This window comes from Mus pahari, chromosome 22 (assembly GCF_900095145.1).
Source record: "Mus pahari chromosome 22, PAHARI_EIJ_v1.1, whole genome shotgun sequence".
NCBI lineage: Eukaryota > Metazoa > Chordata > Mammalia > Rodentia > Muridae > Mus > Mus pahari.
The window spans coordinates 13595969-13610500 of record NC_034611.1 but is presented as its reverse complement, the minus strand read 5'-3'; the positions used below and the strand labels follow the sequence as shown (position 1 = coordinate 13610500).

Sequence of the window (14532 nt, the reverse complement as noted above, 5' to 3'; positions counted from 1 at the left end):
AAGGAGGGAAGGAAGGAAGGAAGGAAGGAGGGAGGGAGGGAGGGGAGGAGGGAGGGAGGGAAGGAAAGGAGGGAAGGAAGGAAGGAGTGAGTGAATTTGTTCTAAGCCTGGATGCTCAGGCTATCCCTGACTGCTGCTGACTGTGACACTCTCAGTAACAGAGGTTTTCACATTTACCTTGACGAGTCAGCAGTTTTCCCAGGGTTACCTCCCAGGAAAGACACCCTGGGACATGGAAAGAAGAGCTCATCTGGCACAAGATGGAAAGGACAGTGCTGGTGTCTTGATTGTTTCTAGCCTCTCCGGTCACCAACAGGAATTAGGCTACTTAAAGTGAAGTCCTGGAAACGGGCCTGGAATCCAGTGCATGGCCACAGTTAGAGCAGGCTCTGTGGGCATTTTGTCTGCAAGCTACAAAGGCTCAGGAAGCAACCATTCCCTTGTCTTATAAGTCAGTGAAAACTACCCTTTACGTGGTAACCTCAGGCACCCAGACTTAGACGTTAGAATTTCAGCTACAAGATAATGTTTAATCAAACAAGATGTATAAAACCAAACACAGATACCCATGCAAAAGGAGAGAGACGGCCTTTAGATTCAGCATAAACCCTGCTGTGTGTAAAGTCTGAGGAGCAACGAGCACAAACTGACCCCCAGTCAGGACGAGGAGCAAGTCTGTGTAGGCCTCAGGCCACAGGTGCCATGTCTCCTTATCCCTGACTGTGGGATAAACCTTTACTGGGGTCCTCTAGTCTCCAGCCTGGTAGGAAACCCTACACCCACTAAAGCAGAGGGCCTCTTTATCTGTGTTCAGTGCAATAGACATTTATCAGACCTCTGCTTTCTCCACTTCCTGTTCTGCTAGCTTTGTGAGATCCACGGCTGCCCCCAGCCATGTTGCCCTCACGGCCGGGCAGTCATCTTCAAACTATAGTCCTGAATGTATGGAGCCCTGGAGTGGCACCCCAGAGCCAGGGCCAGGATAGGAGTAAAGGATGGTAAAGAAGGCAGGGCCTCTGGGTCCTGTCCCTTCCTCTCTTCCATGTACACTTCCTTACGGCACCAGGCACACATATAGCTTGCATTCCGGGCAATTTGCCTCGGCTTATAAACACACTTCAGGAAGTATGTGACTCCAAAATCAACAGTTAACTCTTGAGTTAGTACTGGAAACATTACAAACGAAAGCATCTCCAACTCCTAAAGAGACATACAATAGGGCCTAAGAGGAAGAACAGGCAGGGAACACAGTTCTCCCTTCAAGAATGCCAGGACTCCAAAGTATCAGTGTATTAGAGTCACACTCGATTAAACACATGGATGATTTAAAAGCTGCTGTACTTACACAATATGGAATCGCCTTTTCAAGATGCTAAACACTATTTCTATGAATTATACGAAAGTAATCCAGAATAAAGAAGTTAACCTGCTTCACAGAATGTGATACACCAACAGGTCTGAAGACAGACAGACAGGTGTGCGCGCGCACACACACACACACACACACACACACACACACACACACACACACTACTCTGGAACACCCGAGGGGAGTTCCTTCTCCCAGGAAGAGACGTTCCAACTGCAGAGCACACATCCATTGGGCTTTCAAATACCTCACCTGCGCCGAGAAGTCAATGAGCTTGGGCAGCAGCACCTTGCCACCTTCATCACTCTTGAGGAAATCCAGCAAGCTACCTGCAGACAGAGCCATGAAAGGTCAATGCAACACAAGCACACGAGTAAAGGAAAATCCCATCAAGGAGCTTTTGGTGAAGTTCAGGAGTGGAGCGCTTATCCTGCATGCTCAAGACCCTAGGACTTATCTCCAGTACTGAGAAAGAAAATTGCCGTTAAGAAGACCCCATAACATGATGGACTTTGTAGCTCTGGATGGTTATTAAACCTTTTCCTGACACTGGTCAAACTCAATCCCTTTTAGTCTGTTACGCTCAAGGGGGGAGGGGAAGATGATGGCATCTTTTCTCTCCAGCTGTGTGAAATCATGTTTCGGAGAACTAACCAGCGTGTTAACATCTGCAGCTGCCTGATCACTGGTTGGCTTGTCTGGGACAGAAAGATAGGAAGCATGTCTCACGGAAGGCCTTTCCCTTGCAGGCCCCAGGCTAGGCTTGCTCTGACTTGTTCCAGCAAAAGTACAGACCTCAGAAGAAGCCCAAGGCTCTTGGAGAGCTGTTATACTGGAGACAAGTCAGTTCCCTAAACGCAGCGCCGACAGCAGCCCCCACCCACTTCCTCTGGTTTCATATCTCTGAGACCTCGTTCTCCCTTAGAACTACAAGCACCTATCTCACGGGCAGCTTTTTCTTCTTATCGGCAAGTCTTTGCAAAGTGGGCCCTGTAGCTGTAAAGGAGTTCTTGTAAGGATGTAAGCAAGGGGATTCAAGTTATACACTGTGGGGCTTGGCGGGTGCTAAGTGCTTAGTATCACAGAATAGCACTTAGTCCTTGGACACAGAAGTCACTGGCCAAAGTGGTAGATAATAAGCACTCAATGAACCTTATTGTCATAAGGAAACACCACACTTATAAATGACAAAACACCTAGCCCTGAGTATCATTTCTCAGTTATGTCAACCAAAGCCATGTAGTTTTAGTTATATTTTTAACAATCTTTCTGAGGCAGAGGACATGGCTCAATGAGAATGCACTTACCCAGCCTTGGGAAAAACATAGCACATGACAGCACATGTCCCCTTCTGGGGAATGCTTTAAGTAAACGCTGTTCTGAATAGCAACTACTGACAGATATTAAGTTAAAATATGTACTATCCATGCTTCTAATCTGCTGGCTAACGGGACTTCTGATCTGTTAGCTCAATGCCGGAGTGCTTGTCTACCATGAGTGAGGACACAGGGATGATCTGCAGCATTAGAAACAATTACTAACATATTGGCCGTCTCAGCACACTCTAATCCGACTTGCAGGAGCAATTATGAATTTAGGATTACTACTTATGTTGCTTTCCTCCCTTCATTCATTTTTCCAAAGACTTAAAAAAAAAGTGAGAGTTATAAATGTCACTACCAGACTGAAGGTGAAGGAAAAAAATTCGTGACTGATAGCCATTCCCAAAGGGCTAAGAAGGAAAGATGGCCGCTTAGAACCTCTTCCTCAGGGATTTAACCTCCAGGGGTTAAAAAAAAAAAAAAATTAACTAAATTTGTGTGCTACATAAGCTCCCCACCTCAGCCACATCCCCAGACCCTGCATTAACAATTTAAAGCAACACTCAGAAATTTAAAATCATGCTGAAGGAGAAAACTCAGCCATTTTAGAATTGTGACTATTCAGATTTTAAGCATGGAAGAAAAATGCTGTCCCCAAGCTATGACTGTGAAATGTCCTCTTTCTCTTACTTTCTGACTTTCCACTACTGAGTATGCTTCCCATTAAAGCTGACTATTCTTTGCTTTGGGACCTGCCTCCTTTAGGGGTACAGACTCGTGATACCACTCACCCTTGGCCATGAACTCTGTGATGATGTAGATGGGCTCCTCCTTGGTGACCACAGCATACAGCCGCACTAGCTTGTCATGCTGCAAGGTCTTCATGAGGTTGGCCTCTTCCAGAAATGCCTGCACAGACATGGTGCCGGGCTTGAGGGTCTTCACAGCCACCTTTGTGCTGTTGTTATAGTAACCTGGGCAGACAAAAGAAAGCAGAGCCGGTACTGGTCAAATGGAGAACACAAGCACTGCGCCTCCTAAATGCAGAGCTGGAGAGCTTATTTACAGGCTGAGAAGGCTGAAGATAAAACGCACTGTGGTGTTAAATACCAAGGGCACAATGATTGGCGGGCATGTGGGAATTCTTCATACTCTTCCACAAAATGCTTAAAACTTATTGCAAAATCTAAAAGGTTTTGTAAAACAGTAGTTGTGAAAATTCTATATGCATTTTACCATGAGGAATAATATTTCCCTCTAGTTAATAAAATGTTATTCAAGGCAAAATAAACAAGAAAATCAAAACTTTACAATAAAAGTGTGTGTGTGTGTGTGTGTGTGTGTGTGTGTGTGNGAGAGAGAGAGAGAGAGAGAGAGAGAGAGAGAGAGAGAGAGAGAGAGAGAGAGAACATGCAAGAGACAGTGTAAAGAAAATATATCAACACACATTAAGCACTGGTTTTTATTAATGAAATAATACAGGTAATTTCATAAAGTGGATAAGTAGATGGTTTTGTTTTGTTTTGCTTAGATACTATGAAGCCTTGGTTGGTTTCAGTCTGGTGTTCCTCTTGCCCCCATCTTCTGATTTCTGTGGTTTGAGTGTGGGTCTCCATGACAGGCTTATATCACCTTTACAATCAGGAAGAAGTGTAGTACTTATAAAAATTGCTTATATACATGCTTGAAAGTGTAGTATCCCAGGGTCAAATAAACATTTTCCAAGGTTTTCCAAGGCCTGGTCTCGGGAGACTGTCCACTGGTGAAGGCCAGGGATCACACCTGGTCACCTCTCCAGGAGCTCTTTGTGCAAGAAAATGTCTTCAGCAGGAACACCCTCAGGAACATTGGCTCATGGAAACCCTTGAGAAATGCCAACCCTTTAATGTGGCTTTTAAAAGTCTATTTTGAAACCTGCTTCAATGAAGTGCCTGGGTTTAATGCATATTTTTTTCTTTTTTTTTTTTTAGGAAGCCCTTTTTTCTTTTCAGTAATTTGGAAAAGCAAAAATAAAATTAATAAGCAAAATTTCCCTTTCTTTATCTCTGTTTCCATAGTTCTCTTGAAAGTGTGGAAAAATAAAGTTGAGAAGGGGTGTTGAACTGGTAGTACCCTAACGATCTGCTGGGGTGTCACCTGGTGTGACAGGCCTTTGCAGTCACCCTCAGACGGTGGCCTGGGAGTGGACAGACCCCTAGTGAATCAGCTGTGGTAAGCAGCAGACTCGAACAACAGTGGCTTCCGGGTAACAGCATTTGGGGTGGCTTCTACTTATTTTTTTTATCTTTTCCATTTTTATTAAAATTAACAATGAATATGCATATTCTCATAAAAGGAAGTATTATTACTATTTTTAAAGTATTTTCAAAATGAGCAGAAAAAAAAAGGCATTAATTTCAATGAGTACCCTTAGCTGGTGATTTTCTTCTGGCCATGAAGAATGAGTTGTCTGGGTGGGAGTGTAGCTCAGTGTAGTGTCTGATGCCCACATGTGAAGACATGTGTTCCATCCCTAGCCTTGCAAATAAAAGAGGAGGAGGAGGAGGAGGAGGAGGAGGAAAAGGAGAGGAAGAGGGGGAGAGAGAGGAGGCAGAGGCTGATCTCTATTAAAATATTTCCTTTTTATTATACTACATGACACTTTATAGTGTAATAAGATCAACAAGTGTAATTCAGACCACATAGAAGAAACATGAAGAATGTAGTGGAAATAAGCTTTAAACAAACGGAAGACAGTGATAGAAAAGGTGATAAAAGCGGGCTCCTAAACATCAGAGTGCTGAAGAAATTGTGTTGATTTGCCACTTAAATGTGAAAATGGTGCCTTTTTATGTACCTTAAGAACAGTTTTATTGATCCCATCAATTAGCTTTTTAAATTATATTTGAGGGGCTCAGAGGTAATCAACACCTGTTGTTCTTGCACAGGACCCAAGTTTGATTCCCAGCACCCACATGGAAGCTCACAACCATCGGCTCAAGTTCCATGGATCCAATGCTGTCTCATGATCTCTGGGAGCATGAAGTCTGCATACAGAACACATATGTACATGTAGGCCAAAACATTCACACATGAAATGAAACAAATAAATATATAAAAAATACATTACACGGAATCCCAGATTCCATTATGAAATTTTTGTTAATCTATACAGAAGCCCTCAGTTATACGAGCATACTGGTGGCAAAATGTAAGAAAATACACACTTGGAATAGGGAGGAAGTCAGAGGGTGAAGCGATTACTCTGCAAGTATGAAGAGTTTGGATCCCTATCACCCGTTTAAAAGCTAGGCATAGCCCTGTAACTCTAGTGCTGATGGGTCAGAGATGGGATTCCTAGAGTTCACTGGTCAGTGAGTTAGATTAGTTTAAGATGCAGTAATTCCCCTGACTTGATAAATAATGTGGAAATCAATGAGGAAGATACCCTAGTATCAACATCAGATGCCCCCTCTCACACACACACACAGAGGGAGAGGCAGAGCATGAGAATATTTTCCATGACTTAAGCAACTGACAAGGCACTAGTATCTCGAATCTGCAGTTCCTACAAACCAGTTAAGTAGCAAAGCAGTAATTGCTTGGGTGCACATTACAGTGCCTCGGATAACAAAAGGAAATCCATTGTATTAGTAATCAGAGAAATGCAGAAGAAACCCTCCAAATCAGCCTGCCTGACCCAAATCAAAAAGTGTGACAATGACTGTAGGTAAGTGCTGGGGAGTGAGTGAGGGATGGTATGGCAGCTCCCTCAGTCCCCACCTTTGCTATTTTTCCAAGCACCACTGAATGGTAACAGCAGAGCTTTGTGATGAAATCCCAAAGGCTGATGATGCAGCCTCCCTCTGAGTCACCACAGGGGCGGTGCTACACTGGACCCGTGCTGTGGGCACAAGTCCTGGGTTCAGAAGGCACATTGTATATTGCTAGGGACAGGAGAAACTGAGACCTGCTGACAGTATCCATAGAGCAATGATTCATAAATGGTCTTCCCTACATAATCCATAGGGATTGGTCCAGCTCTCCTGTCCACAGGGGATTGATCTAGGCCCCTGGAGCATATGAAAATCCAAGGATGTCTTTCACATAAAATGGCACAGTATTTGCATCCAACCTGTGTACATTTTCATGGATACTTTTTATCACCTCTAGGTAACTTAAGATGCCTAGGAAAATGCAAATGCTATGTACATAGTTGTTAGACTGTATTTCTTAGGTATAAAGAAAAAACAACCCTGTACCTATTCAATGTAAGTGCACCCCTTTCCCCAAATATTTTCTGTCCAACATAGGCTGACCCCACAGACATGGAGGCATGACTGACAAATCCATTACCCCTAGAAAAAAAAAAATTCATGCACACTTGCACCACCAAAACTACAATAAGAGCAGTGTTCACAGTGGCCACAACCCAGACTAACTCTGACTTCACCAGTGAATGTAGAAATGAATGAAGAAAATTCTATATTTGTTGCATCACATACAAACAACACTATATAGCGACAAAGATGCATTAAATGTTCTGACACCCCAAAACATGGATGAATTCGTTAAAATGTCTAATAAAAGAGACAAGAAATAAGAGAATACATTCAGCATGACCCATTAATGTTAAGCCCAGACAAAGCTGGACTATTCTGTTTGATACCTAAAAGTAGTCAGACTATATATAAAAGATACTGCAATACTGCCTGCATGCACACAGTCCACTTCCAGAACCCTAGGGGGGAAAGTCAGGGAATTATGACAAAGGTCAGAACAGCAGCTGTCCCGGGGGGCAGGTGAGGCTGTGATAGAGAAGGGACAAGAGGAACTCTAGTATCTGACAAAGTTTCTTCTGTGGCCTTTGTAATTACTTGTTACTATCCTTGCCGTAGCTTTTCTGTGGACTTGTTACATCCCCGAGAATCAAAGTTAAAGAAACAAAGTCCCTCCCACTCATCAACCCGAGAACAATGGAGCCTGGAAACTTGTTACATCCTTTGAAATGATGAAAAATATGCTTTCCAGAGGCAGAGCAAAAGTTGCCAGGAAATAGTGCAGCTGCTAAAGACATTGAAAATGCTGATAAGGAATTTGGATTCAGCCATGACTAACAGCTGTAGCTTCAGAACAGCAGCAGACCCGCCAAAAAGCCAGTCATTTGAAGGTTCCATTAGAGTCACAGGCATTTGTACTGTCGCTCTAGATAGATTAAAAAAAAAAAAAAAAAAAANGGCAGGATAATAAAGGACCGCTGTGGAGTGACACTTTGTCACAACAAAAGAAAATAATAACTTGAGAAAGTTTCAATTCTAGCAATTCCTGGCTTGCTAAAAGGTATACATATGCCATGGGGTGGAGAATTACCTTAGAGAAGCATAAAATTGATTTGGGAAGTTGACTGATGGCTAGTTTTCACTAAATTGCCTCTAAATAAGAATGTATCAGCTTGAGAGATGATTTAGAGGGTCAGGGCCCTGGCTGCTCTCACAGAGCCATAGGATCGGTTCTCAGCACCCACATGGCAGTTCACAACCATCTGTAACTCCAATTCCAGGGGATAGAAGCTCTTTTCTGGCATATGCATAGGGAACATACATACACACAGTCAAGCAAACAAAAAATAAAAACAAGTCAATCTCTTAAAAAAAAAAAAAAAAAAAAAGACAGCCAGGCAGTGGTAGTGTGTGCCCTTAATCCCAGTGCTTGGGAGGCAAAGGTAGGCGGAGTTCTGAGTTCAAGACCAGCCTGGCCTGCATAGTGAGTTTCAGGACAGCCAGGCCTACATAGGAAGACCTGTCTCAGAAAACCAACCAACCAAAGAATTTTTTAAAAAGATTTATTTACTTATTAAAGTAAGTACACTGTAGGTGTCTTCAGACACTCCAGAAAAGGGAGTCAGACCTCGTTACGGATGGTTGTGAGCTACCATGTGGTGGCTGGGATTTGAACTCAGGACCGTTGGAACCGCAGTCAGTGCTCTTAACTGCAGAGCCATCTCTCCAGCCCCTCAATCTAAGACTTAATCAAACAAAACTCAATTTAAAATGTTCATTTCTTAAAAAAGCCTTCCAGAGACCAAGCTCTTCCTCTCCCTCCTCCCTGTCCAGTCAGATCTCTGGGAATATTAACAATACAGAGAGGAAGCAAGGCTCCCACAGCAGATGCACACATCACACAAACAGGAGGAAACAGCTTGAGGCAGAGACAACTTTCGCTTTTTATCCCAACAGCCTCCTTCCTGCAAAGGGCAGTTTACAGCTGAGAATCTCTTCCCTGAGTTTCAGATCTTCTAACGTGAGGGGCAGTCTGTGAACAACACATTGGGATTAACAAAAATTCTAATTTACTCACTTAACAAGGATATAATTTTAATTGGCTGGATTTTGTTTTGTACCCATGGGAGAAACTAGTTGCCATGTTTCTTGAGGATGGAAAACTAAATCTGTGGGTTGGAGAGATGGCCCAGTAGTTAAGAGCACTTGTTCTTCCAGAAGAGGCAGGTCCCATACTCAACACTGACATAGGCGCTCACAACCATCTGTAAGTCCTGCTCAGGTGGTGGTGGTGGTGGTGGGAATCCAGTGCCCTCTCCTGACCTTCTTAAGTATCAGACATTCAAATGTGCCACAGACATACATGGAAGGAAATATTCATACAACTAAACAATTCAAAAAAAATATTTAAAAACAAAACCAATCAACGATATCTGGGCAACTTTACAGTTTCGCTGAGAGATGAGGCTCAGATGGGTGGATGGAGGTGTGAAGATGCCCAGAGCGGTGAGGCAGGGCACCTCTGACGGCTGACACTCATGGCACCTGCACCCACTCACTGTCCTTTCGGCGTTGCTCCCAGTACTACCTGCTAAAGTTCAGCAGGATGCAATCTTCCAGGTGCTACGGTGAGGCCAAACTCACATTCAGGTCATAGTTTCTGTTTCTTGTTCTTCCCCCCCTGCCCTTTTCTCTCATTCCCTCCCTCCCTCCCTCCCTTGAAAGCATAATTTATAAACAACTAGGCTTCATGTTGGCTCCTAGCACCTAGGAGACCTAGGCAGGGGGATTGATATGACTTCAAGTTCAGCTTGGGCTACATAGTGAGTTCTGGACAAGGCAGGGACAGGCAGGAAGACTGTCTCACAGATGAATGAATGAATGAGTGAATGAGTGAGTGAGTGAAACTATTGATGCCAATATTTTAGTGGTCACATTTTGCAAGATTTCATGCGATATTACAATTCAGGACTGGATAAATGGTACCAGGAAGCTCACAATATTGTTCATTTCACATACAAGACAGCATTGTCGAAACAGGACTCATTATGTCATGCTATTTGTCCATTTCAGGCATACAATTAGTCATAGTTGTGAAGTTGTTACTATAAGCTACTTTGAAACATTTCCATTAATTCTTAAAGAGTTCCCTCAGCGACCAGGCACCTACTTTCAGTCTCTGTAGCTTTGCCTATTCTGGGCATTTCACATTCTGTGAGTACATAGAATGATACTACACACACACACACACACACACACACACACACACACAGCCCCGTGACCAGCTCCTTCCGAGGGGTCATCCACGTTCCATGAACACCAGTTTTTATTCTATGGCTATAACAATTGTTGCTTATACATTATTACTATTATTAATTATTATTATTATTATTATTATTATTATTATTATTTGGTAAAGATTCAGGTTGCTTCTCCTTTTGTTTTTGAGACAGTTTTGCCATGCAGCCCAGGCTGGCCTCAAATTTAAAGGTCTCCTGCTTTATTCTCATAAATGCTGGGATTCTACACCACTTTCCTGCTATTATGAGTAATGCAGTCATGTATGTTCCTGTTCAGGCTTTTGTGGGACATATTCATTTCTCTCTCTCTCTCTCTCTCTCTCTCTCTCTCTCTCTCTCTCTCTCTCTCTCTTCCTTTCTTGTTCCTTAACTTTATTGCTATTTTACTTTGACCTGCCATTTCTTTCCTTTTTTTAAATGTTATTTTATGTGTCTGGGTGTTTTGCCAGTATGTGTATCTATACATAAGTGCATGACTGGTACTCAAAGAGACCAGAATGAAGGCATCAGATCCCCTGGAACTGCAGTTACTGACAGCAGAGAGTTGCCCTGTGATGCTAGGAGTTAGTCCAGGTCTGCTAGAAGAGTAACTAGTGCTCTTTCACTTCTGAGCCATCTCTCCAGCCCCTTCTGTGTTCTTTCTTACAATCATATTGAATGCCAATTATCTCAAAAAAATATTTATAGAAACAAAAAAGGTCCTAAGTCCGAGTGTAGCTTTCACTGAGTGGAGACTTCAAGTGTTTGCCCAGAGTGTGAGGATGAGAGATGGATGTGAGAGGAGAGCAGATCTGGGCAAGCACCCATGTTCCTATCCTGAAAGGAAGTATTGAGTCCCACATCTGTCTGCATTGAGTAAGCATCAAAGCAGACAGAGTTTGGCCCAAGACAGGAAAGCAAGAAATTATGCTTCTGAGTGGCCCAGTGCCTGGCTCAGTGGCTGGCAGAGGCTAGAACCTTTTAGCATCCCCTCCAGAGTGGGACACTGTTGAACACTCACCCATCCAGACTTCCCCAAACTGTCCTGCGCCGAGCTTTTTCACCAGCTTAATGGACTCCCGGGGGATCTCCCAGGCATCTTTATCCCATGGCTTCTGAGGTTTGGGACTAATGCATGCCTTCTCCAGTCTTCTGCACAGCCCATCAGACTGCTCTACGGTGAAAGGAAGAGCACATGTTAAGGAGCGCATGCTGGACTGCAGAGATGCCTCACAAGGTAAGAAAGCTTGCTGCGCCGAGACTTAATAACCTAGGTTCAATCCTGGATTCCCCAACATACACAAACAATAAATGTAAAAAGAAGGAAAAGGAGAAAGAAAGAAAAAGAAAAAAGAGAGAGAGAAAGGAAAAAAAAGTAACATAAGCAATATAGTCTGTAGTCATGGCAGATGAATGCCAGAGTCTCCTTAAATTCCAAAAACCAAGTCCCTTGTATAAAATAATGTAATACGTTGTATGCACACCTTATTTAAATCACACTTGCATTACTTATATTATCAAATACAATATAAGCACCACGTTGTAACCCTGCATTGTTTAGGGAACGACAAGAACGTCATCTGTACATGCTAAGTTCAGATACTTTTCAAGATACTCGGCTGGCTGCGTCTCTGATGCAGAACCAATTTGGTACATTCTTTTTATTTTAGAAGTGTCTATATAGGAAATCTTGAATAAGCTGTTATCGTTCTAATGTCCAACCTGACACCATCTAAAATGCCAATGGGGATACCATTTGCTTAATCAAAACTTTAAAAATTACCAGAAGACAATTTGAAACATTTATTCTATTTATTAACGCTGACAGCATACCAAAACAAAACCAGCAAAGACAGTGATGGACTGTCACACGTAACAAAAGGCATTCTGATTCCTGTGTCCTCATAAGCTCAGTGGTACATGGCCAAGGATGTAGTTAGGCTACCCCAGTACTTCAGAACAGGCCCACGGGATTGCGACCACTGCCCCCCCCCCAGCACCTCAGTCAGAGCGTAGGTGAATGGAAGTGAGAGAGGAAGGGGGGGACTGCACCAGCCAGACCCTGGTTCTCTCCACACTGCACGTTGCTCCATGCTTTGGGGTCTAAGGAAACCCTCATGGAGCTTTTTCGTAGAGCCCCTTAGAACAGGCAGGAGGAACCGGCCACAGTAGCAGCTCCCGAGTCCCAGGACAGCCAAAATGAATGCACCTAAGGCCACATAGGTGAGTTTCACCAGGCAGACACTGGTACTGGACACAAGACATTAACTTTCAACGTTTAAATATGCCCATAGTGCTATGATATGTACTATTACCATGGGCACATAGTTTTCCATACATGCATTACACTCAGAGGCATGGCTCTGTATATCTTGTACTTTGAATATTTACACACATTAAGAGTATGCATTGGGGGCTGGTGAGATGGCTCAGCAGGTAAGAGCACCCAACTGCTCTTCCGAAGGTCTGGAGTTCAAATCCCAGCAACCACATGGTGGCTCATAACCATCCGTAACAAGATCTGACTCCCTCTTCTGGANCGAAGGTCTGGAGTTCAAATCCCAGCAACCACATGGTGGCTCATAACCATCCGTAACAAGATCTGACTCCCTCTTCTGGAGTGTCTGAAGACAGTTACAGTGTACTTGCATGTAATAAATAAATAAATCTTAAAAAAAAAAAAAAAAGAGTATGCATTGGGCAAAGATAATATAAACTTTCCCCCCGCAGGAAGGAGGGAACACTAGACATTAAGTAACTCACATGCAGCAAGAAGACCCTGACTAACACAGCAGCCATCTCACTGTGAATGTGGCGATCGCCCCCACTTACAGCGCTCTGCTCAATGTTTTTCTACTTACCACGGTATGAAAGTGTGCCTACACAACCAACCTGTAACCAAGCCAAGTACTTGGCAGCTTGCATGAGCCAAGAGCACATGGAGGTTATAAAGGGCATAGACTCTGCCCAACTGCAGGGAAATGTAAGTATCTGAGCATGCTCACTGATGCTACATTAAGCTAGGGTGTTCAGAAGATAGGCCGAATGAAATGTATTTTCAACTTATAATATGTCAAGTCACAATGGATGTATTAGAACACGTGATCACTGGAAGTCAAGGACTATCTACATTAAGTTAAAACTACTTGTAGAGTACCACCATGGCATTTCCTGAAGGAAAAAAATTCCTATAAAGTGGTGTCTGCCACTTTACACTAATCATTCTAAAGATAACCTGCCTCTCCCGGCCTTCAGTTTTCACTTACTTTGGTAATGTTTAATCATGTCACTGATGCAGGGAAAGGTGATCCGAGGAGAGATGTAATAGCCACCATTGTCCAGACTTCTAATTTTGTAGTGCTTAATGACATCACCATGCATAGGGTCATAATCTCTGACAGAGAGAGAGAAGCTTCCTGTGGGGAGAAAGTTAAGAGAAGGCATGTTTATATGTTATCAATAAGGTCTACATTACACCACACTGTGATAAACATTTTACCACGAAACATACAAATATAAATGCACCACTTGAAAGTCCTGCATCCATGTGCAGTGATGATTTTAGCCCAAGCATGTGGAAGGCAGAAGCAGGTGAATCTTGGCTAATATCAGGCTAGCCAAGGCCTCAAAGGGAAAATACAAGGTACTTTAAATTTTTGACTTGATAAATGACAATGGCAATTTGTTTGTTCGACAAGTAGGCAATAATATCACTTTCCTTCTTCACCATAGTTTTCCAAAATCATTTTGCTGAATAGAAAAATTATTTTGAGTTTCCTCTTAGGATTCACTTTCATAATAACACAACAAAACAGGAAGTATGACCTGGGCGTCATTACACTAGTTTCCCGTTTATTAACATTTATCATTCGAGTTGTTATTTTCTATCAAAATACAAAACTTTACTGTCAGAGGGTTTGCGTGATGGCTAGGCAGGTAAACGGGGCTTTCTGTATCAGCCTGATAACTCGAATTCAATCCCTAGAGCCTATGATGGAAGGAGAGAATTGATTCACAAAGTTGCCCTCTGACCTCCACATACGCACCTTGCCAGGCAGGCATGCGCACACGTACACACATACATGCGTACACACACAAATAATAATAACACTAACACCAACAGCAAAGTGAAAGTTAAACCATCTAAGTGAGGTGGCACAAGCTTTTAATCTCAGCACTCCAGAGGCAAAGGCAGGGGATCTCTGAGTTTGAAGGCAGCCTGCCTGGGCTACCTATTGACTGATCTGCCTATTAAGCTACAGGTAAGTCAAGCACAGGGAGACTGCGTTTCAAAACCAAAGGAA

The 14532-nt window shown here is 43.1% G+C and overlaps 1 protein-coding gene across 2 annotated transcripts in view; it reads right to left on the bottom strand.

The window, feature by feature from the left end:
* The window catches only part of Lyn (LYN proto-oncogene, Src family tyrosine kinase), a 111012-nt gene that overhangs the window by 30066 nt on the left and 66414 nt on the right, over nucleotides 1-14532 (bottom strand). For both annotated transcript variants that reach the window (XM_021222387.2, XM_021222388.2), the window contains exons 7-10: nucleotides 13495-13644; nucleotides 11250-11402; nucleotides 3483-3665; nucleotides 1622-1698 (exon numbers count right to left, since the gene is read on the bottom strand). In XM_021222387.2, coding sequence (XP_021078046.1) covers nucleotides 1622-1698; nucleotides 3483-3665; nucleotides 11250-11402; nucleotides 13495-13644 — 563 coding nt within the window. The remainder of the gene's footprint in view (nucleotides 1-1621; nucleotides 1699-3482; nucleotides 3666-11249; nucleotides 11403-13494; nucleotides 13645-14532) is intronic.